At 35.4% G+C, this 26,143-nt stretch overlaps 1 protein-coding gene across 1 annotated transcript; it reads right to left on the reverse strand.

Moving 5' to 3' along the window:
• Positions 1-902: 902 nt before the first annotated feature.
• On the reverse strand, positions 903-26,087 carry c4b (complement 4B (Chido blood group)). The gene is made up of 41 exons (XM_053494209.1): positions 25,952-26,087; positions 22,890-23,079; positions 21,368-21,542; positions 21,161-21,231; positions 20,950-21,038; positions 20,750-20,832; positions 20,233-20,320; positions 19,459-19,579; positions 19,242-19,377; positions 18,543-18,655; positions 18,307-18,468; positions 17,961-18,125; positions 17,273-17,455; positions 16,960-17,127; positions 16,091-16,220; positions 15,886-15,957; positions 14,846-15,049; positions 13,493-13,604; positions 13,340-13,410; positions 13,083-13,222; positions 11,901-12,116; positions 11,773-11,824; positions 11,472-11,558; positions 11,170-11,376; positions 7,589-7,664; positions 7,247-7,427; positions 7,021-7,122; positions 6,627-6,789; positions 6,327-6,541; positions 6,048-6,206; positions 5,780-5,839; positions 5,597-5,687; positions 5,256-5,424; positions 5,047-5,137; positions 4,860-4,934; positions 4,677-4,779; positions 4,159-4,248; positions 3,465-3,560; positions 2,614-2,697; positions 2,383-2,515; positions 903-2,272 (listed from the first exon to the last, which is right to left on the reverse strand). The coding sequence occupies exons 1-41, from the start codon at positions 26,014-26,016 to the stop codon at positions 2,131-2,133; spliced, it is 5,130 nt and encodes a 1,709-aa protein (XP_053350184.1). The 5' UTR covers positions 26,017-26,087; the 3' UTR covers positions 903-2,130.
• Between the last annotated feature and the right edge of the window lie 56 nt (positions 26,088-26,143).

Consider the following 26,143-nt stretch of genomic DNA (forward strand, 5'->3'; position numbering starts at 1 on the left):
ATCGCTGATGGCCTGGCTAATTGTAAGCTACTCTGCTGAGTATTGGGAGAAACATTTACATTTATGTATATTTTTATGTATGTTTGTAAGTACGTATATGCATTTATGTATGTTTGTATGTATGTACACTACCGCTCAAATGTTTGTGACCACGTTCAAATTTCTTTGTTTTTGTTTGGTGATTTATTTTCTACATTCTACAACAATACTAGGGATTTAAAAAGTATGAAATAACACATATGGAATTAGGTAATTGTGTAACAACAATAAAAGCAACAACAGACATGGAGGTCAGCTTTTCTGGAATTTTTGCAAGATCAGTATTGTCGAGTGCATTTGCAAAACCCATCAAGCACTATGATGAAACTGGCTCTCATGAAGACCTTCCCAGGAAAGCAAGACCAAAACTTATCTCTACTGCAGAGGAGAAGTTCGTTTAGAGTTACCAGCCTCAAAAATCAACAATTAACAACACCTCAGATTAGAGCCGTTAAGAGAGCTTAACAGATCATGAGTAGCAGATACTCATGCAGATCTCAACATCAACTGTTTAAAGGAAATTATTTCATATTTTGGACGCCTTCAGCATTATTTTACAATGTATAAAGAAATAAAATCAGGAATGACCATGGAGTTAGAAAGTGATCCCAAACTTTTGAGTGGTAGAGTATGTATTTATTTTGTATAAAGTTGGTCACTTATAACTGCACATAAGAAAAAGAACAAATGCATATCCGCGTTACATTTGTTTTTTACCACACACAGCTTGTCACATAAAAAATCATATAAAAAGATTTCCTTTGTTTAACTGAAAATATATGCATTTTAAAACATTCATATTTGCATTTATTGGTGCTACAGTAAAGTAATGAGAAGGTTAACGGTGATAGAAAGACAAGGCAGCCATTCACCTGGTCCTGACTAAAGTGATGGCCAAAGTCCCCAGGTTGCTTATATTGGCCTGGCCTTCAGAGATTAAAATAATATTAGTGCATGAAGTTATATTTTGTTCCAGTTCCCCTTTAGACCTCAGCCTTCACCTCAATCTCTTGACCCCCACCCATTACCTTCCTAACCTTTTCCTTCCTGATTCCTGATTCTCTTCCTCCCTTACTGCTCTTTATACTTTTTGCCACCTCCTAAAGCCATTTTCTCTCTCGCCTTTTACAACAGATTAAATTCAACATTTTATTTAAGCAATCTATTTTTATTACACAATTTTAAAAGTGTCTTAAGAATAGGTATTTCCAGTTCTTGAATGTAGCTCTGTCCTGCCCTTTTCATACATACAGACAGTTTTGCATTCACCTGAACACAAAGGCTCCTCTCACACACCTCACCCCATGGTGAGGGTAGAGTGTGGGCAACTTTAACTAAATAAACAGAAGCATTGGCAGGAAAACTGAATCACCCCATTTTGAACCGCTGAGTGAGACTAGATCACTGTACAAGGTTGAAATGGAAGGATTTGTACAGGTGAAAGAGCTGGCCAAATGAATAAGTGTGTGGATATGCTAACGTAAGCACATGCTATTATGTGGTCACCTGTGTGTGGTCAGTGGCTCATGACTTCTGGTTTTCTTGTCTTGAAACATTTTACTGTTCTGCTTTACAGTCATGTTATGTTGACATACACATCATTCTTTTATTTGTTTTTCTTTAATCAATATATGACCAGTTGCAAAAAACCATCAACATTGCAAGCAGCAAAGAAGGTAAAATAACAAGATGACATTTACTATATGGGATCTAGCAAATAGTGCATTACACAACATCAGTTGAGTTAAGTAGTATATAAGTTTGCCTGAAGGAAGCATGAGAATAATTAGGCATATTTGGTGATCATTTTTGCTGTCAAGTGGAGAAAATAATTGAGTTTTATGCACATGTAACACTACAAGTCTTCCCTGATTATAACTAATGCAGTAAAAATGTATAGCAGTCAAACTAGCCGTGGCAGAATTTTATGCTAGCGTTTTTTATCAAATGAGTGTGTGGTCACTTTTGGATAGGGCAGCAGATTCTCAAAGACAGAAACAAATTGGTCCCCATAATGCAATTAACTTGTACAGCTATAACTCCAGTCTGCCCCACTTATTGTACCACAACTTTGAAAATTGATTGACTGAATTACTGGGAGCAGCCGTTAACTTGGTATTGTCTTCGGAATTCTTTAAGACCCTTGCAGTATTCGCGCAAATTTGTTGATGAGCATTTCTCCTTGGTAAGCTTCTGCTCTACCCATGTATTTGAATCCAAAAGGTACACCATTCTGAAAAAGAATGCAAACGTGTCAGTGATTTATAATTTCCATTTAGGACAAGGAGCAAAGCATTTGACACCACACATTAAGTCAACACAAAAGTGCAAGATAACACTCACTGTCCTTTGAGGTCTGTAGTAGAGCCATCCTTGCCCATGATAAGGTATGTCTGTCCTACTTTCAGCTTATTCTTACAGTGTTTCCTCTTAGCAAAAACTCGTGATGCATCTTCAGTCACAAAGACATCTTTATCTACAAGTCAGAATGGCAGACTTTACACATGCAGTGGATGACCCAAATTCCTGCCAGACAGACATCATGTGCACATTAAATCAGTTCCAAACACTTACTGAATTTGAGGACCTCAATCACTTTGGTGTGGTAAAAGTCAAAGGTTCTCTTATCTTCCACAGATTCCACGTTCACCATGAAGCCTACAAGACAACCCAATCCCAATTACAAAAGACAAAGCAGGGACAATTTAGCTGGTCCTTAAAAAACACAGGCATTGATTGATGGCATTCTTTCTTATACAGTTCATGGAAATAGTTTAAAAGGCTAGATTACAAGTTTGCACAGAAGACCTGAAAGAACTTCTCCTATTTTAAGATTTTTAAAAGCAGTAAAGAAGGTTTCTAAAATAAATCTAAAAATACAAATATTGAAATATTTTAAAGTATTTAAAATGTGCAAATCTAAATTATTTTGCGTTTATCTGAAATTGTAAGTGATGTTTTTGTAATTGAAGCACAAACTCCAGTTGCATTCCCTGGTTTTAAATTAGTTTTTATAGTAATCAGGTGCGGAAAATTCTAAATCAGTTTTGTTGCCATTATCCATTTCAAATACAGTACTTGTTGAAATCATTCGGGTAAAGCCATCATCCAGTTAGATTATTTAGTGAATTGTTGTGAAAATCTGAATTTGACTTAAATCGTAGCACCAAAAAACAATTTTTATTTTATTTTATACACATTAACAAATGGTTCGTGTAAAATCAGCTTTAATATTATTTAATTCAGCAAGTAAAACTTCACTTACATAAATTTAAAATAAAGATATAAAATATCATAAACATCCATTTTTAATTCAGAAGCAGACACAGTTCTAAAACTAATGTATTTAAATTGTTGGATTATTTTTCCCTTACCAGAAGACAACGGAATAAGTGCTTTATAAGGTTTCAAATTTAAGTACGAACCATAATCTGCTACAGGCTCATAACAGGCATGTCTGAAGCGGTCTTCCTTTGAAATACGGGATAATTCTGAGGATTGCTTTTCTTTAAAACAGGGATCTGAAAACAAACAAGTTATTCATCACCAGTGTGCATGTTGACTTTTCCTTAAATTTGAGTTTCATTGCACAAACAAGACCATGCACATGGATATAAAGGCACAGTGATGGTATGGTTAGCACTAAGCAATGCCTTTCCCATCATGCTTCACTTTGCATAATAGGAGGGTCCTTGAAGTCAACCTGGAATTTTTAATTGTGCAGAATAACAGACAACAGTTATGAGAGTAAAACCTACCTTCCCTATATAATACCCTGCTATACAAATGCCCTTATCTCACTACTTCCCTCACTAGTGCTTGACTGCAGTAGCCACTGCGCCACCACAGCCGGGATTGTCATTGGTCTGCTTTAAAACATTTGCAAAATTCAAATGTTTTACTGAGACTAAGAGTCTCGTCACCGTACAGAGCTTGAAGTCCTATGTATATGTCATTCGATTTTACGCCTTCATTAATAAGAAATTTTAGCACAATTTCCAGTTTGACTTGATTAGATTAGATTTTAATTCATGTTTGTAAAAAACAATGTAATTTAAGGTAGACTTACAGATATAAGCATATATTGTTTTAATAATAAAAAACAAGTTTAAGGCCTACTTTCAGCACACTGGCATACTTCATCAGAGCAGAGAGCAGAAATCATCTTGCTCCTGTTTGGTGCAGCATAGAACACAGTGCATCTTCTTTCTGTTGAATTGAGCAAGAGTAAAAGTTTACATAAAACACAACACAAACTTACAGTGTAAAACCCTGACCCGTAGGTACTAGACAAATATTTCAAATCTGTTAGTTATTTTTTCCACTGGTGTCAAATGGACTCAGTGGAGATGTTAGACTAACTAGATTCAATAAAAGTAAGAAGTAAGGATCCATCCACATGCCATAGGGCACAACACGCGCTGAATACACTTGATTCCTAAAGAAGTATCCATTGTTTCAGTTTCCTACAAGTTTGGGCTACCAGCCCAACACCTGAAGTGTTAGCGCTCAAAAGTGATAGCTCCATGATGCTGGGGCTTGGACCAGAAACCTTCTGATCAACAGTCTAACACCATAACCACTGATCTGCCCCTAGATTGAGTACTATAAAAATAGCAAAAGAGGTATTTTCCTACCTGGTTCATAATAATCATAGAATGTAGCAGGAGCAGGCTGCAGCAAACCTATTGGCACTCCTTGTACAGCTTCAAATGCAATACATTCCTGACCATTATATATCTGTAGATAAAGGGCACAGTGTTACTGCTATCTTTGCATATGTGTGTGTGTGTGTGTGTGTTTGATTTTATTTGTCTTACCTCATTAAAATATAACAGGACCCTTCCATTTGCAACCTCATAGTGAGAGATGTATGAAGCTTCTGTATCCTTCAGCTGTTAAAATAGTAAATATAATGTTTGGTAAATATAGTATTTAAAAATATATATTATACTGTCTCTTTGTGCATGTAAACCAAGGAATGCCATATAGTTCAAAACCACTGACCGAATCTAGATCATCAGTATTAGGCTCAAAGCCACTGAGCAATGTGATATCAGCAATAGCCATGCCTGTAAGGTTCCTCTCTAAGGAGTGACTGCGGTTAAAGGAACACACTGGAACTGTTAGCATGTTAACACATCTTTTTACATGCATTAGCGCTACAAATCCTTTATTTGAGCTTTTTTTCATGTTGAGTATTATGTTTTCCTCACCTGACGCACACTTGGTACATGACTTTGTTATCAGAGTTCTGGTTCTGCTCAGTGTCACGTCTGCGTCTGGTGCGAGCATCGAACCACTCAATGGCTGAGCGAGGGAAGTCTTCCACCTCATCCTTTTCATCATAATTGTATGCGTAGTCATAGTTTTCTTCTATCGGATCTGTAAAATAGACTATTTGTTTACTTTCTAAAAAGCTTTCATCGATTATTTCATCACCAGCAATGCTTTGTTTTTGGTTAATACGTTAAAATGTTTGTGGGTAAAATGACATTAAATCATGGATGAGGAGGAAGAAGAAGAAACCCCAAATTGTAATTGTATTTTTCCTTACCAGTGTAGTCTACTTTCCCAATCATTGTTACATTTATCGACAATTGGGTACAATGGCTGGAACTGTCTGGGATGTAATATGCCTTTACCACCTTTAAAGAGCAATAAAAATATCAGACCTGTTCATATCTGACACCGACCTAGAATTTCATAAACAGGAAATATTAGTTAATTTATGCAATACCTTTACTTTTGCTTGGCCTTTCCCTGAAATCTTTGCAGTGATTTCACTTCCTAGCAGCCTCTAAAACATAGAGGAGAAAACTGATAGAAAAAACAAACTGACTCTAAACAGCTCTAAATGGACATTGGGATTATGTTTTTTAATGGATGATCATCAGTTTGATGTGTAGCTTAACATAGCCAAAATCTGCAATGTGATCCCTTTTATCAGATTTGCTGTTTCTGCTGAATAAATTATCTAGCAGTCCACAGAGAACAATTTAGTATACCTTTAAATCCGTCTCCACTTTCTCGCCTCTCTTGGTCAAGGACAGAGACTCTTTTTCATTCCTTATTTGACTGGTGAACTGCACATTGAAATTATTTAATGGCACTGGGGGTAAACGCAATGCATACTCTGAGAGTGCTTCCAAAGCTGTAATTGTATCCTAAAACAAAATGATAACATTAGTTGTAAATGAGTCTTTAATATGATGCCTTTTATTCCTACTGTCAAACAATATAAAGGGGAAAAGCCAGAAATAATGATCTTCTTGATGCTGACTCACCTGTGTAGATTTGAACCCGCCTCCATAGTTCTCTTTGGAGGACAGGAAGCAGACAGCCATTTTCGCCTCTTCAAAATCTTCATGTTCTAATGCAGCAAGAAGAGCATATGCTGTGGTCTCTATTGTAAGAGCCACTGATGAGGGAACCAAGTTTTGTTTCTTCTCATCAAGCAATCTCATGTCCTCAGTATCCTGCCACACCTTACAATCACCCTCTGAATGGTGTAAGAAAGCAGAAAAAGTTTTTTTTTTTCCAGATCAGATCATAGGTACGTCCCAGCAACTGAGTGAATGTATTACCTTTTACTGCTTTATGTTTAAGTATCTCCCAAGCTGACAAAGCCACTGTTTTGTCTTTAGGGAGAGTGGATAAGAAGTAGGTCGTAATAGCCAAAGAATATGGCCTCTGCAGTTCACCAACACGATCGCGGAGATATGTGGCGGCTTTAGAGATGCTACCGCGCTAAAAATCACAAAGGGCAAAAATGAGTAATCATTTACCATGCTACTTTACTATTTAGCAATTTTAAAATTGAGAAACCTTTATGAAAAACTTTAGAGAAAAATTGTACTAAATGTTACATATTACATGGAAAAATGCAGTGTTACTACTTTTACGGTATGATCCGCCTGCATACACTGATACAACATACACCGTGATATTTACTGATACTGCATAGACAGTGCTATTTACCACAGACTCTGTTTCCTGCTCCAAGAAAGGAAGGGAGCGATTAAGAGCAATGGCTATAAACGCAGTAAGGGAGACATCTTGTTCAACACCTCCAATTCCACCCTGAAAGAAAAACAGGATAGACACAGCATAAAGTCAATATCAATGTACCCTATGTTTTTTCCCTATATAATGTAATAAGAAAAGTAATATAATTGAAAAAAGTAAAGGCAAAGAATTTTCTGACCTGCATTTCTCTATGAATGACTGGATTGGGATCGCTGAACGACCCATCATCGTGCTGCTGTTCAATAAGATAATTGACTGATTTCCGAATTTCGAGCTGTGAGACGATCTCTCTGTTTTCAGAAGTTGCTAACTGACATTCGGACACCAGAGATAACACCTTCACTACCAGGGCAGTTAGCCTAGTGAGAAGCAGTAGAAGATAAAATTTTATGCCACACCATGATCTTAAGCCTTTTTAGGAACACTACTTATGGGTCTGTATGCTGCAGTGCAGTTTATCAAAATAAACTAGCGTTTACAAAGACTGATGTTTCTGCAACCTGCTTGGAGAAGCCCTTACCAGTTACTGGTGGGATAGTTCATCCATGCTCCATATGATCCATCAGGCTTTCTGTATGACAAAATCCTGTCATAGGCTATAAAATGATCAGCAGTTAGAAACACACAGTGCTAAAGTACATTCGTCTGTCTCTGGGCCCTATTTGACTTACATGTTAATGATTTTGTTTTTGATGTACAGGACATACGTGACAGATCACCTGGCCAAAAGGTTTAAATATGCTCTCTTTCCTCATAATAAACAGAGAACTTCAGATACACACATCATGTGTGCCTGTATGTTTGTCCCTCTCTCCTGGTTCCGAGCCGGCCGTTAAGCGTATCAAGGCATAGTGGATACATCAGACAATAGTTACTTTATTAATTTTAAACTTAACACATTGTTAAACTGCTCCAATCCCAAATTGTCGTTATTACACTGTTACAATTTTAAAGCAATTCTGCTACACCTGTTATAGTGCCAAAGCCCTACTGTTACACTGTCACAATTTAACACACCGCTGTTACACAAATCTGTTACACTGTTACAATCCCAGTTTAACAAAACTGCTAAACTGTTAGAATATCAGACAACACTGTTATGATTCCAAAGCAAAACTATTACACTGTTACAGTGTCAAACCATCACAAATCGAGTACACTGTTAAAATGTCAAAGTAGCAGCGCACACTATTGATGGATAACAAAAAAGGTTTACTTGAAAAATACTTCCCTCTTGTGGTGAATCAAGAAACTCTATGGTAGTAAGGTACTATATTGTATACTCAGACTTTCTCACTCATTCTTTATTCTTTTTACTAGGAACAAGGTCTATCTCTGTACAGCGCCGTGAGAGACCTGGAGACCAGGGGAATCAAGGTACAACACAGAGTACACTCTGGAAGGGGTGCCAATCAACTGCAGGGCCTACGTGCACACACAATCACACCCTGCGGGCAACTTGGAAATGCCAATTTTCTTACCCTGTGTGGGGAAAGCAAGCAAACTCCATGAACACAGACCCGAAAGCCGGACTTGAAGTCCTGGAGATGCGAGTACAAAGTGCTAGTCTTTATCCCACTAGGCTAAGCTGCCTTATATTATATACTAGGAATGTTTAATGAATAAAGGGAGTGTACAGTACATCCCACTATACAGTATACTGGTAAGGCTGCTGGGCTCCTAATTCACCACAGTTACACAGCACATCACTATTTCTAATTAATATCTATCTATAATCTATCTTAAAATAAGCTACTAATAAGCTCCTCCCGCATGAAAAAAATACACTTTTGTTTATTAGAAATATATTAAAATGTTCTATAGTATATTGAATATATTGATATACTAATAAAAAATGTACCATAAGTTAATACATAAAAAAAGTATACTAACACTATGCTTTTACATTAACCTTGAAACATATTTAAAAATAATTGTATTACAGTACACTTTTTAAAAATATGTTATCGGAAAATATACTTATACAGTACTTAAGTAATTTCCAAAGCACATTTATTTAAACTTGTTTTTCAATTTATTTTTTTATCGTTAAAAGCATACATTAGAACACAAATTTTAATATACGGTAGTCCCAGTATATTTTCAGTTAAATTTAAATATACTTATATTTAGTGCACTGCTCTCTCTCTCGTGCATACTCAAACTCGTTTTTGTGGACTGAACCTCACTTTCGCGCATTCCAGCTCATTTTTGTGTTTGAACTTTGTCTCCTTAGTATGCTCAATGTCATAAACCTACACCTGTTCGAACTGCAGCAGCGTTAGAACACTTTCACTATTCCAGCCAACCAGAGACTAGAGTAAGGGCAATACCAGCTAATCAGAAACTGAATTCCCGGCTCGAAGCTGCATCATTGCATGCGTTAGTGCTTATCGTTATTACACTTAACAAAAATATAAACGCAACACCTTTGTTTCTGCTCCGATTTTTCATGAGATGGACTTAAAGATCTAAAATTCATTCCAGATACACAATATTACCATTTCTCTCAAACATTGTTCACAAATCAGTCTAAATGTGTGATAGTGAGCACTTCTGCTTTGCTGAGATAATTCATCCCACCTCACAGGTGTGCCACATCAAGATGCTGATCTGACATCATGAGTTGTGCACAGGTGTACCTTATACTGCCCACAATAAAAGGCCACCCTGGAATGTGCAGTTTTTTGCTTTATTGGGGGTCTGGGGACTCAGAACCGGTCAGTATCTGGTGTGACCACCATTTGCCTTATGCAGTGCAACACATCTTCTTCGCATAGAGTTTATCAGATTGTCAATTGTGGCCTGTGGAATGTTGGTCCACTCCTCTTCAATGGCTGTGCGAAGTTGTTGGATATTAGTGGGAACTGGTACACGCTGTCGTATATGCCGGTCAAGCACATCCCAAAACATGCTTAACGGGTGACATGATGACAATATGAGTACAACTTGAGTGAAAAAGGCATGAGATACTCTTACAAAAATTGTACTTTTTGTAAGGGATCTCCACTAGAGGTCACTGTTTTGTTTGTAGTTTCTGTTTGCAGACTCAGTTTCCCAGAAGGCATCTCGGTCAGGTGATGTGGGAGCTCACCTGATCTGAGGCAGGTCATTAAAATCTTCTATAAATAGCTGGTTAGTCTGGGAAACTGGGTCGAGCGATGTTGGTTTGTAATTACTGTCATGTATCTGGGCATTTTGTTTGGGGTTTTTTGTTATTCTTTTCTTTGTATTTTCATCTATGTCTGAATTTAAGTTCTGTTCATCCTTTAGTCAGATAAGGCTCGAGTGTGGTTAATGCTAGATGTTTGTTGTGTTGTCAGTGTGTGTGGAGATGATTTGGTGTCGTGTCATGTTGTGTTTTGTGTTAGAATTTAGGTAAGTAGTGAACCTCTCAGTGACCCTGGCCTCTCAGTGTCCCTGGCCTCTCAGTGTCCCTGGCCTCTCAGCGTCCCTGGCCTCTCAGCGTCCCTGGCCTCTCAGTGTCCCTGGCCTCTGAGCTTCTGTGTCCCGGGTCTCTGTGTCCCGAGTCTTTCTAAGTCTTTTGGTCCCTCCGTATCCCTCATCTTGTCTTGTCCCGTTTCAGCTCCATGCTTAAGTTTTTGTGTATTTTGTGTATTCATATTACTGCTTTTTATTACAAGAATTAACATGCATTCAGCTGTAGAGGTTTAGTTTTCATAGTCTGCTTTCCTTTCTTTTTGGCTTAAGACATTTGCACAGTACTGGACTATCTATCAGTACTAACAGGTGGCACTGTTCCACATTTGAAAAAATGTGATGCTGTCTGTTGTGGTTAAATGTTGGATGGATTTTGCATTACCTTTTCTCCATAAATATAAGTACCTGCACTTAAAGTATTTTAGGATTATGAAGAATGATACTGTATTTTTTTGTACACATGATAATTTTAATGGAGACGTTTCATTAGAAAAACTGCATATATTAAGCATTTTATCATATTTTATCATATAACTAGGAAAGGTAATTAGTGAAAGGCAAACATTCTAAACTCAAATGGTTTTTGTCTTTAAGTTCTTTAAGTCTGTCTTAAAAAAAATGCTTTCTAAAATATGTAGTGATTGGTGCATTGACTCTTACCTTGCTCAATGAAGCCCAGTGCTTTGTCTCTCATTTCAGGTTCCAGTTCTAGCCATTGGTTGTTTGTGTCCAGGTAACGGATGGCCAGAGCTGTTGGGGACATCCTGATCATAGTTTGTTCTGCACAGCCATGAGGGGCTTTGATCAGCTGCTGCACATTGGTTGGTGTAAGTAGGGGTGTGGCAGCTGCTATACCAAATACCTCATCTGTTCATGACAAGGAGGGTAATTACAACAAACTGTAATTTTAATTGAAACTGTAAATATTTTTTTTATGATAAAATGGTTATGCTAAACCATACCTTCAACTTTGACAAAGATATTGCCATCTGAGTCTGGAATTGTACCATTTGGGAACACCCCATCAATGTTAAAAGATGTGCTTCTCCCTAGATACATAAAGTTTTCAATTAATCTTCTTTGCTTATGTAAAATGTGCTATGCATAAAACTTGTAATTTGAGCATGCTGTCTAAATCAAAATATAAATTAATTGGAACACAATCCAAGTTCATTTTCATGCCTTTAAAAAATGTTCATGCAATTAACAATAGTACATGATGATATTAGTATAAAATCTGTAAAAGAAAGCATTAAGATTTACCATCCAAGTTAATTAATTTACATTCTTCTTCTTGGGTACGGACCCCCTCAGTCTGCAATGTGAAGAAAGAAATTTCTCTCACATCATTACAGAAAATCAATTTACTGAACATCTAAACCAAGTCTTACCATCACCAACAGTGTTTTCTGAATCGCATCCACTTCCGTGTCAAAGTCCCTGTCATAAAGTTGGATAGTGATAGGGATTTCACACTCCTTCAGAGGAACAGCGGTAAAGGTCACTGTCTCAGAGCTATCACCAGCCACAGTGATGTTGACATAGGACTTACTGGATGAACTCCCAGGTGAACACAGGCCATCCACTTGCTTCATTTTAATAGAAAGCTGTATAAGAAAAGGATTAGGTTAAGAACTGTCCAAAACATTATTAAAACCTCTTAGAATGGCTGAATCTTTAACTTTGTAAAATAAATGTGGTCAGAAAAAAATCACAGTGGCAGTGTTATGATGTGAGGTTGCTTTAGTTGGGCACTGAATGACGCTTCCTGAATATCACATCTATGGAGTTTTTCCTCCCTGATAACACTGGCATATTCTAGGACTTCAGGCATATTCCATATTTCAAGATGACACTTTTGAGTATGTGATTTTTTTTTTTGGCCAGGCAGTGTAGGTCATTTGTTAAAAACTGGTGTCACGTTGTACTGTATACTGGCTATTTTTAAAGTATATGCTTAGAAAAAAATCTTTGCTCTTATTGGGCTAAATCTAGAGATGGTTATGTAATATTTTCAGACAATTTAATGTAACCATGTAAATATTAGTGACATTTTCACTATTCATGTGAAATGCATATCAAATGCACAGTCTTTACTTCATAAACAGACTAAAACTACAGAAACACAGGCTGATTTTGGATATGTCCTCAATAAATTGTAATAAATATGTACTAAATTTATTTTATACTATTATATAGCTATGCACTCAATAATGTTGGATAAAGGACGGTGAGAATACAAATTTATCATCATTATCATCATTTAAGGAACAAGTTACCATCAAACAATCTCACTGTATGTTAATAATGGTCATAATGACTTTCATGACAGCTCCAATGAAAGTGATTAATACATGGAAATTTCATTTTATCTATCGTTTCTTTTCTGTTTGTTTCTTTTCTGCTTTGTTTAGGAAAACGTCTAGCAGCTATTAATGAACAATATCTATGTACCACAAATATGTACCACTGTACAAATAAATTTGACATTGTGTAACACAGCTCAAGGTTAAATATGTAAGTTGTCAGTGTAAAAACTGATGTAACATTGTGCTACACTGCTTTAAACACACCTCTCTTTTCTTCTTGGCATAATTGTAGACCACCGCCACAATGGCTATTTGTTCATTCTTCCTGACAGAGTGGGGAAGGCGCAAAGAGATAAACACCTCCTTAAATACACGTATGTCAAGCGGCTTTGCCACACAAATACCTGTAAAGAATAAGTACATGTAACATTGCTAAACATCTCTGAGGATCTATCTATCTAAAAAAAGTTATTAAAGGAATCAGTGAATCAGTTACAAGCCAGGGGGAAAAAAAATGTTACCATGGGAGGGGGATACACTGACAGCCTGAATCTCCCAGGTGGTGATGGAATCAGGGAGAATGATTTGTTTTCTGAAACAAACATCAAAATTGGAAAGTAGAAAGGTAGGTGAAACAGCGTGAGACTGTGAAAGTGTATTAGTGGCCTACTTACATAGTTCTGCCATTCACACGTGTAACTTCGAATGAAAAGCTGGGAGGGAAACTTCGCCGAATGTACTGGACATCGTTATCAAAAAAGTTTTCAATGTCACTGGAACCAGAAGCTGGTTGATTGAGGTTAAGGATAGTGGGAAGGGAATAGACCACAGTTAAATCATCAATGGGCATGTTTATATCATGATATACTACATCAACAATAAAACAACAAGAACATTATAACAGCCAACACCAAACACCTAATCCCAAAGTGAACAGATTTTGTATAAACAGCACTGTTCCTGCTTTTATTAAAATTGAATTTACAGTTTAGTTAAGGGATTATAATTCACTTTGCTAATCAGCTTTGTTAATAAGTTTCTGAGCTTTACATGATCCTCCTGTATTTGTCCTCCGGTATTTGTGTTTTGTGACTTTGTAGACTTTTATGTTGACACCCATCGGTACATTGTTTAGTTAATTAGTCTGTCTACAGTATATTCTGGCCTCGTTTTTGGTTCCTTGTTCTTGAGTTCACTGTTTTGTATCTTGTTGGTTAGCATTAGCCTTAAGCAATGGTTCCTGTATTTACAGTATGTACATGTCTGTTCTGTTTAATCATGGTTAAACTCCACATTAATAAACCACCATCTTGCCTCTCCTCTGCAAGTGAAAACTTAATTCAAAATAGTTTGATGTCAAAGGTTTCATACAGGACACTGGCTCAGAGCAGCTGAGGTGCAAGGCGATCACGGTGCCTTGCACCTAGCGAGAATGCTAATCACTAGGCCACCGTGCTGCCTAAATTCTAAGCTAGTAACTCTAAATAACCTTCTCTGCAGCAGAGGTAAGTTTTGGTCTTGCTTTCCTGCGAAGATCTTCCTGAGGGCCAATTTCATCATTGTGCTTGAAGTGTTTTGCAAATGCAATCGGGCAATTCTGTTCTTAGAACTGTTCAATATGTTGTTGTTATTTAATTATTGAATCCCATATGTTATAAAAATTTCATTTAAAACATTATAGTTTTAAAACCTTCAGTATTTTTTTTTTATTTAGAAAATAAATCACAAACCAAAAAATGTTGAATTATAAAGTAGGCCTATACTTTTGACAGGTACTGTATGGTTATAGATGATTTTTGCACCACCATGATACTGTGAATCATACTTTCCATAAATATATATATATATATATATATATATATATATATATATATTTTTTTTTTAAGCAATTTGGATCAACCAACACATCTTGTAGAAGCAGCACGAGATTACTACAGACCTACAATTTAATTTATAGGTGTGTGTGTGTGTGTGTGTGTGTGTTTTTGCCTGCTGTAATTAGGCCGTAGGCTATTAGAAATACTTACTTCTGCCATGGCCACTCCTTCGTTCCTCCTTTCTCTTCTTTTCCCTCAGCTTGGTAGCAAAGTTGCAGCACTTCAGGAAAGCCTCCTCACATTCACTACTTGCACTCATCCTTTTTTTTCGTTCTTCACAGCTCAACTTCATTGGGAGCACTATCAGGCCATTACGACAGCACTTCTTCAATACTGCATCTGGAAACTCAGTTTCTTTTTGGAGACAAAAGGAGGCAGTTATGTGAGTTAATACAAACACTGAGCACTTTATTTACAGGAACACCTCCACACAGAACTGGCAACTCTTATGCACTGAGCATGAGACTCAAGCAATCACTCATCTTCTCACACTCTCACACCACACTTACAATTTCTTATGCTTTTATATTCAAGAAAATTGCAACATCACTGAGCTCCAGCCTCTGTCTGATGAATCAGCTATATACAGATTGTACTTTGAATTTAATCCCCTACATCATTCCTATGCATATGTACTGCATCTGGAATGCACTGAGACTCTTTCAAGAAGAAGAGTAATAATATTTGAGGAAGCCATTTGAAATTAAGATTCATTTACAGCCGCATGATGGGCAGGAAATAGTATATTTTTTACCTTTATTATTATTATTATTATTATTATTATTATTATTATTATTATTGCCATCTTCGTTTTCCTCCTTTTTCATCACTAGTTCAGTAGTTTTCATCACTAGTGTCACCTTATTTGTGACTGCACAGTTAAATGTGTATGTTTATGTGTGTCTACCACTTTAGTATATTTTTCTATTCTACAATTTATAATATCTCTATTCCTCTTTATATTTGTATCTGCATGGCCTAAATTTTCTCTCCCTTCTAATACAAATATTAAAATTTTCTGAATACTGTACATTCAAATGGGCCTCGGATTTGCACAAATTTGACAAAATGTAGCAGATTTTTTATTGTTGGTTTAGAAATCGAAATGTCTTTTTAAGAGCCATGGTAATTTAAATGTGCGTCAGATGATACTAATGTATAGTAACAAGCACTTCCAAACAATACTGCACCTTTTTGCGCCAATTCTTTCTGCAGATCTATTGAACGTCGTTGCCTCCTGAAACCAGATTCACAGCCAAATTCTACAAAAAAATTTGGACAAAATGGTAATGAATGTGACATGTATTACTGCTTTATAAAGTTCCCCAAAACACTGAGAACAAGAAGTTATTTTAATAGCCTTATTGAGAATTCCCAATTATTACTCCTATATACCTTTCCTCATCCTTGACTTGACTTGAGAGTGAGAGATGAAATTTAATCCAGCATCATTAAATACTGCAGCAGTGTCCACACCTCCACCATATGAACATCCAAGATCATAAGACTGCATAGAGGAGAACACCTGCACCAAAACCAAATAATTTAGGTTAAAGGGTGTTACTGGTTCAGAGCAATCTATTCATATGTTCATAAGTAATATTTTTGTGTTATATGCTGAAAAAACAGGTTTCCACAGTTGAGAGTGTATTTGGAGTATAATATGTTTCATCTATGTTCAGGAAACATCATTCAAATCTGTTTCAAATATACAAAACAAATACACAGTATATACAAACAAATATACAAGTCAATGCATTTTTTTCTTTAAATCTTCACTTCCTCTATCTTCAAATCTTAGACTGTTCATATTTACTGCACAAATGACAATGTAATGGCAAAATCATAAATTTAACTAAATGTAAAGTTTACAATAAACCAAATATAGGATTGTTACACCTGTCACTATTTAACTGGCATATAATGTTGCTTCTTTATGATATTATGTCAAGCATGGAATGATAAAAGACTGAAAATAAGTATAATGAACTTACATTTGGTTTGTTGTAAGGGTATAATAGACAATAAATGCTACGCTTGACTGTATTCAATATATTTTTGTGTTAAGTTGTTTTGCACTACTGCCTTAATAATAAATTTAAACATAGTGTGTACACAATTTCTGCCTTTACTAATGTTAATGTAAATAAATTGCCAGTGTAATGTTTAAAATACATAATGAGATTAAAAAATAAGAATGTGTGTATACAAATAACAGTAAATATCATATAAACATCTTTATATTAAACATCAGAATTTTGTACCTGTTTTGGTGTGAGTTTGTTTTGGGCATTCAGGGCATAGATGGCTTTGTCCACAGCCAGTAAAGCCACTTGTGCATTGGCTTGATCTTCCACATCAATGTTAAGATCAACCATTTGTGCTGGTTCATAATAATTGTTACTATTTGGTTCCTTTTCTGTTACCTTAAGCTATGCAGAACACATAAAAAGAGCTGCATGAACTAGGGAAGAGTTAAATTTTCTACGTTAAGAGTTGCTTTGACAATCCCATATTTATCCACAGCATAATTTAACTAGAGAAACTATTAAAAACACAAAGTGAAATTTTGCTTACGTTTCCCTCACATTGATCCTTGACATCTACCCAGATCGAGTCCGCTATAATTTCATTATTGTCATAATAATATCCAACGAGGCGGAAGGATGGCATCATGTCAGGGCTGAGGATGAGGCTCAAAGTGGCTGTATGCCCTATTTGAACAGAACCTTCCTTCCTGAGCACACCTTTGCTGAGGACCTGAACAGAATTTTGGAATTGTAAGTAATGTCCACTCTTCATGTTCCCTAGGAAATCCTTTACCAAGCACTGTATTTTTTTGACCCAGGCCAATAATTCGACCCTTCTGAAGCACAATAGCATATTTTCTGTGACTAAATATATACTCAACATTATTGTTAAAGAAATGAGAAACTGCTCATTGCATCAGTTAGGGTTAAAAGAATTGTTTTCTGATAAGACATATTAATGACTGCAATAATTATCTAAATCTAAACAGTGCCTTTTTTGGCCAGACAGTACAATATATAACATTCTATATCCTGTATTAATTAAAAAATATATATATTTAATTGACATAAATATTTGCCATTTTCAGCTATTAAGAATAATGCATGCAGCAGACCTTTATTCTATCAGGGCTTATAAAAACCTATTGGCATTTAAAGGTATGTTACATTTGCAATTTAAATTTTAAATAACTTCTGTCATGTTCATTTTACATTGTGCAATCTATTCTTCTTACCAAGTAATAAATGTATCCACGAGATGGCACGCCATTGACAGCATTAAACGTAACACTCAACTGTTCTCCATGTGACAAAACCCTATTGCTCACACTGATATGCAAGAACTTGTTGTTTGAGGCAACGGCCACATTTTTTGTTGATCTAAATCCATCGACTGTTGCCTGTCAGATAGGAGCACAATATAAGCACTGTAAAAATCTTTTTTTTTTTTTTTTTTTAAGATTTCAGCATATTAATATAAACTAGACTAATATTGGACTTCCTAATTATGAAAAAAGATTAACTATATGTCTGTGAAAGAACAAACATGGTGCTGGGGAAAAAATCTTCTAAAAATCTTACCTCAACAGAAATGGATTGTGGTGATTCTACAAGATTGAAAACAGAAAATGCTACTCCCTCATCATCTGTATTTACAGTGTTGGAGATCTCTTTGGTGTGTGATGCTTCTATTGTCACCGGGACACCTTTAGCTGGCATACCATTTGGAGTACGCACCACTACCTAGTAAAGGAAATACACTACCTTAAAACTATTATTTGACTAAAGCAAATAAGACTTACAAGGAAAAATCTTACCTTAATCTCAAAAGGCACTTTGGGAATATAGTATGATCTGGTTCTCTCCAGGTCCACTTTGTATCTCTGTGACACAATGGGAAGTAATATTTCTGTTTCTTGTACCTCACCACCTAACAGGAACATGAAGTCATTACATTCCTCATTTACATTAACAAATTTATTTAAAAGTCATCCTGCCTTAAATAAATAGATGTTTTAAAACAATGTACATGTCCATTTTTTATGTACATAATTTTTTTAAGTGCAACATGATAAAATATTGCCTTGATCCATTTAGTTTCAGTTATGCAGAGATCCACCCACATTTAGGCAATTAGTCAATAGATTAATCGGAATTAGTCTAATTAATGATATTAGCTCTATTATGTGTACCTTGCAGATTATACAATTTAAAAAAAGGTTTGCTGTATCAAGCACAGTTCAACACAAGTGCATATAAAACCACCCAGCTGCTGGACTGTTTGCCAGATGTTGCCGATTTTGTGAAAACTATAAAGAAACTATAAAAATTGCTAGATAGTACAGTAGTCTATAGCATAAGTCAAGTGTAAAATCCTCTTTAATTCATTTAGTTTGTGGCTATATCGTTATTACTGTCATTGTGCCTCACAAAAATCTGTAATCATAAGTCTATTAAATATCTATTAAAATGATTATTAAATGACAAACAATCATAAAATGTCTCCATGTATTTACTTAATGTATCTGTGACGGTAACAGCAATGTAGAACAGTACATGTCCATCCTGCGCTAAATCTTCCAGCTTTAAGTTTTTCAGTTTCTCCTGGATGTCAGTGATTTTTAAAATGATATTAGCTACACCATCTTTTACCTAAAAGAAAGAAACATTGGTCAATAATAAATATTATGTGTGTACGCTCCTTCTTCTTTTCTTTTTCACATTTTCACTTACTGGTCCAGTTTTTTCAAGCCCCTTAATGAATTTGATATCATTTGGCCCATCTTTTCTGTTCTCATCCCTCAACCCAAAGCGACAATGAAATCCACCATTGATCTTCTTTCCATAGGAATATCTATTGAGTGAATGTATTGTATTGTTTAACAACAAGTATTTAACTTTTTTACATACTGTAGAAGACACATTTACAGTTAGTCAGTGCAGTATTTCTACTGAAAAGTCTTTATTCTGCTTTTTACATTAGACATTTTAAATATAACCTGTGGAAGTGAGGCAGATGGAAAGCAGGTAAGTGCACATTGTTGTCAAGAATTTATTTTTTTTATTATTTGCTTAATTAACCAGAAAGAAAAATTGTGGAGCAAGTGAGAGAAACACAAAATGGAAGACAGAGTCAATAGAGACAAATGGTTAATATTTCCACTTAAATAAATTATTCTGGCCTTCTGTAGTTTTTAAATATTTATATTAATATTCTAATTTACCCCCCCCCCCAAAAAAAAATGTAATGCACTTAATTCTGTTTAATTAACTTAATTTAAACATGCAAATATTAATGTTATAATTCCTATATCAGCAGCTTATCAGTGGGTGCATGGTACACCTACAAATTGTGAGAAACAAAAACAGATTTTTAGACAAAAGAGGTAATTCCACAGTCAATTTGTGATGCTACAAATAAAGTCCAGTGTGATCCATTGAATGATCCATTAAATCTTAAAAAATTAAGAAGAAATGTAAAAAAAAAAAAAAGTAACTGACACTTACTTCACATCAATGAGAAATGTAAAGCTTTCTGCATTCACGAGGAGATGATCAGTTTGAGGCTTGATGGTTACACCAAAACTAGGAAGGACTAAACAAATGCATTTTGTTTAATTTGAACATCTTAAATTCAGTTCGAGAAAATGGTGAACAATTTAACACTTTAATTTTTTTTATAAGTGTCTAAAAATTATCTAGCAGAAAAATATAATAATAATAATAATAATAATAATAATAATAATAATAATAAAAATAATATACAGTATAATAGTATGAGTGATTAAAAGGGCCTGAGGCAGAATTACATAAAAAATTTTTTTAATAATTTAGGTTGTATAAACTGAAATTGATTAAAATGAAACTGTATTAATATAGACATTAGATTGTATTAAGCAGTGATATGTTAGACTATAGTACCTGCATTCTAAAAAAAAAAAACATAAATATAAATCAGTTTTATTAAGAAAAATATAAACTATAAAAAAACTAAACCAACAAAACATATATATTTTTTGCATACCAAACTTTTGAACTTTGAATTCTCGAATAGTTCCATTCTTATCATCACCCTCATAGTGAGCTTTGATCTTCCACACACCTGGCCTAAAAAAAAAAATAATGATGAAGAACCTTTGGGCTTTTATATGTTTTATTAAATATAGATATATATTTGATTGAAGGCATAAGCAGTAGTCACTAATGCAATGGATATAAACATACTTTGAAACATCAGGAATGTGAAAGTCCTTGGCATAAATGCCTGCTTCAGCATTAACCAAAATTCTTTTGATCGTGTTCCCGTCTGCATTCTGCAATTGATATCACAGTTAAATGGAGGTTAAGGGCAATGATGGGGCAGAGTTGTTGGTACTTTTATTTATTTATTTTAATCTAAGTTAGGTATTGAATTTAGAACTGTTGAAGCACTTACAATTATGTACACAAACATCCTCTGGGTTACTGGACGCATAGCATGATCCAGAGTAAAGATTCTGTACCGCACTGAAATTAAAATATGACATATTGTGAATGTTGGATTTACAACATATTGTAAAATATTGTAAATATGTTTATAAATATGTATGTAAATTTGCTACAGTGTACTGTTTAGTTCTAGTTTGAGTCATTAATGTTGTACCTATCTGTGTGGGGTTGTACATGGGCTGGTCTGTCTGAATGAAGATGTAGCCTCTGTGCTGGGACACCAACACTCGAGTTATCTTTCTTTCATTGTTGCCAACCTTGCACACCAGATTGAGGTATGGGGGCTGTGCACCGTCTGATGGTAAGTTTGCAATTTGGTCTGGTAATATCTTTAATGAGAGTATAATTATAATATGATGAAAGTATATCGGCAGCTCTTAAATACAATAAAATAACATGGTTAAGAAGTTCATCTTGAAGAAATTATATATTTACAATGTGAAATCTTCAATGCCAAAAAAATCTGAAGTACTATTAATTCAAACAGATGTAATACGTACTAGAAGAAATGATAAATAATAATGTATATTTTATTGTCTTAAAGTTCCAGGCCAGACAGATACCACCCCTGCAGAAAGGCTTAGGGAATTGGGTAATATTTCTAACAACATTCATTAATATAACTTATTAAACAGTAATTAATTAGTAACAGTAATTGCTTAGTCAGGACAGTCGTGGATCCAGGGCCTATCTAAGGAACAGGAAGCAGCAATAAACAATAGACGTCCCAGTGTTCTTGGGATAGGCTCCAGAGCCACCTTCTATCCTGACTGGTATGAAATGGTTATTGAGGTTGAATTGATGAGCATTTTACAGTCAAGAGAGAAAGAATGTATACCCTTCTTGATCTTTTTGTTCATAATAATTGTGAGGTCTTCACCAACTTTTACAAGCAAACAAATATCGTCAAGATCCTCATTACAACAAAAAACACAACAGATTTCAATATGTAGCCTATTGTAATCCCAAAACTTAACCAACATTTATAACCTAGGTGAGAAGAGTATTCTTTTCCTACTTCCACAGTGACTAAAAGAGAGAGGTTTTACAAGTAGTTTTACAGACTCTGTAAAAGCAGAATTTTAGGCTGTTGCTGGTCTGGAGCACCCAGGTGCATGTCTACATCTTTCCAAAAACAAAGATGCACCTTTCCAAGTTTTTTCGTCTATCTAGAAAAGTGATAAATTTCCCAGGAGTGGGGATCTCTGCAACCTCATTTGGAGCATTTATTGCAAAAGGCATACAAGTTATGACTTTCATGGAAGGGTGCCTAGAAACAAAAGAATTATCCAAAAAAAGTATGGTACTAAAATATAGGTTTGCTTGTGAACAAACTACAAAAGTTCTGGTTGAATGTCCTTTGAAGTGATGAGACTGATTTGGAGATGTTAGGTAATCATGCACAGCACCATGTTTGGAGAAATCCAAACATACCATATCGCCAGAAAAACCTTGTATCCTTTGTCAAGCATGATGGTGGAAGGGTGATTACTTGGTGATTTGGATTGCTTTGTAGCCACAGGACCTGGGAAACTTGCAGTCATTGAAATAACGATGTGAGACAATTGTGAAGCAATCTGTTATATGCTGGGCCAAAACTCAAGTCATACAAGTCATACAACTGGACAATAATCTTAAACACAACAGCAAATCAACATCTAAATTTGGAGCTTTACCTGAAGATCTATTGTTTTAACTTCTCCTTCCTGTGAGATACTTATAGTTTCCTCATTTGACATACGAATAGGTTTCACCTCCCGCTCTAGGTAACAGATCACAGGTTGGTTCAGCAGTCCCTGCCCGACCTGGACTGACACCCTTTCTTTCACGCCAACATGAAAAACGCTGGGAGCTGTCACCAGGAATCTAATAGATTCAAAAGAATTCTCAATCATAGAAGAATCACAGAATAGAGTATGTGTTTTTAAATCCAGGCTATTTAGAAGTGATGTGGTTTTATAATCATTCATTAAAAAATTTCTAATACCAAAAGCTTAAATTGTATTTGATTTTATATGTAAAAATATGACCAATATCTTTTTGGTGAAATAAAGGTTAAATGTTTTAGTGTGTTGCAAAATCATTTATAATATAAAAAAACTGTCTAAATTAAACTGAATAACTTTTTACTTTTTCAAGCATTTTCCAGTCTCTAATAGCACTTTGTCTGGCCAAAAAGAGTCTTTGACTGGAAATGACTGCGGTGATTAGTTCATTTCAGTAGGCAACAATTCTTTTAACCCTAACCAATGCAGTGAGCACCTTTTTTTTTAACCAATTGTGTTAAAAGGTGTATATGCCATGGTTGTAAAAAAGATTTTACCATGCTAAGAAGGGTTATGATCAGTGCAATGAATTATTAAAAACCTGGAATGATAGTCCTGAACCGTCAACTTCACAGAGGGAATCTGAATGATCATTATCGTTGATCACTGACATGATTGGTAAAGTTACATCATAAAAAAAATAGTCTGAAGAAGCCGCAGCTATGTTTAATAGTAAAAGTAAGAGCATTTTCATATAGCCAATGTGACAGAGAGATAAAGGATAGATTTTCCCTTGATGGCATGGGCATATTCCAGGCAATCAAAGATTCAATGCCAAGATTTAAACTGTGAAAGAGTAGTTCTGGAACCCCGAAAAATCATTTTAAATCATAAAGTGGCCTCCTGACCATAACCCCGTTGAAAGTCTTTGGGATATGCTAACGACTGAAGAAAAATTAATATTGTAATGTTGTGATAAAGGTTGTTGAAACAATACAATAGCAAACGGGTGCACTAATTGAATAATTAATCTTAATTTAACGGTGGCCCAACATTTTTTTGGATTGTATTAGAAATTAAAAGACTTGTAAATTGTAAATACTTTGTGAGATACTGATACAGAACAAAAGTAATCAAAACAAAACAAGATTGTTGTTAATGTGAATATGGTGTCCCGACATTAAGAATTTCAGGGTCCTCAGGAGGGGCGTTGATAACCCTGGGCTATCTTAGATAATTTAAAAGCATGAAATATGTTTTCATACCAAACATGATGGTCATTTGATAGGAAAATACACACACACACACACACACACATATATATATATATATATATATATATATAAACATACATATGTCCTTAAAATTACAATGGAAAACTCCAGACCTACACTACCGCTCAAAAGTTTGGGATCACTTGCAAATGTCTTTGTTCTTGTTTAGTGATTTATAAGTTAAAATAGACAGTTGTTATTTTAAGACTTGGAAGTTGGCTTTTCTGGAATAGTTCTTGCAAGAACAGTATTGTCAAGTGCTTTTGTAAAACCCATCAAGCACCATGATGAAACTGGCTCTCATGAAGACCTTCCCAGGAAAACAAGACCAAAACTTATCTCTACTGCAGAGGAGAATTTCATCAGCCTCAAAAATCACCAGTTTACAGCAACTCGGATTAGAACCATTATGTAGGCTTAACAGATCATGAGTAGCAGACACATCTCAATATTAACTTCTCACCTGTGCAGATTATTGCATATTTTGATGCCTTCAGCATCACTGTAAACCCTAATGTTGTCTTTACTTATACAATCAAGTAATGTTGACTAAACATTACTTAAAATTTTGCATTTTGGACCCATCACTTAAAAATATAAGTTCATTTAACTTATTTACCATCAAAATGCATAAACTTAAGATTTCAAGTGTTGTGAGCTCAAAATCATGATTAATCCTTTGGGGGAAAAAACATTTTCAAAAGGTCAATTTTCACAAATGTGAATGTGGCGTGGGCGGGGCGGCGGCTGACGACCAGCATGCTTTGCGGGGATGTCGGTGTGTTCACCATGTTGGGGAAGGGTGTTTGGGTTAGTGGCTTCGGCCCTGTTTGTGTGTGTGGGTAAGGGGTGACGTGTGAAATGTTCTACGGTTCATGCTGAGGCTGAATTGTATGGTGATTCCTGTGTGAATGTGCTGCTCATGCCGTAAGTGCTGTGTGCCTAATAAAGTACTGTCCAACATTCTTACCGGTGGAAAATTGTGGTATTTTGTCAATAAAAAAAAATCTAAGCTTAAAAATGCTGTTCATTATTTCATTTCAGTTCGGTGTGCACAAAGCTTGCAGTCAAATATAAGAACGTTGTTTAACAGGTTTAAGTTAAATTTTCATGTTGAGTTGACTTAAATAGATAAGTACACTTAAAAAAAAATTATACCAAGTGAACGCAATTTTTTAAGTACATTAAATAAGTGCTAAGTTTGTTGAACTGAATGATTTAAGTACAGTCTACAAAACCGCCAAGTTAAATAAACTTAAATATGCAAGTTTTGGAGGATTCCATTACTCAATTAAATTGAGGCAACGAGTTTACTTAATCAATTTAGTCCAATTAACTTATTAGGGTTTTCAGTGATTGTTTTACAATGTAGAAAGAAATAAAAATTAGGAACGACCATGCAGTTAGAAAGTGATGCCAAACCTTTGAGCAGTATCGTACATTTGGAGTTAAAGGTCTTGCTCAAGGACGCAGCAGTGGCAGCTTGGCTACAAATCAGTACCAGGCTTCAAATTTACAACCTTTTTCGCCAAAAGCCCAGATTGCTAACTGTCGAATCACCACTGCCCTGAGCATTAAGTGATGTCACTCTTACTGCAATAAGTCACTGATAAGTTTTGCTTCATCAGAAAATAACTCAGTAGCTCAAATGACCAGCAGCGAAGAAACTAAGCCACAATTCACACACTGCATACTTACGTCTCTGCGGAGACCAGCTGTGCAATATAACCCGAGCAGAGCAGCAAATACAGAAGAGAGCCCATGTTCACACTGTCTCTGTAGGTTCAGAGATGGTGTGTGTGTGCTCTGAGTGAGGGTCAGTGGTCAATGTGCGGCTTTTGCCTTATCAAACTGTTTTTATCTGGTGAAAGGAGGATCCAAAATAACTGC

Source organism: Clarias gariepinus, chromosome 4 (genome assembly GCF_024256425.1).
Source record: "Clarias gariepinus isolate MV-2021 ecotype Netherlands chromosome 4, CGAR_prim_01v2, whole genome shotgun sequence".
In the NCBI taxonomy this organism is placed as follows: domain Eukaryota; kingdom Metazoa; phylum Chordata; class Actinopteri; order Siluriformes; family Clariidae; genus Clarias; species Clarias gariepinus.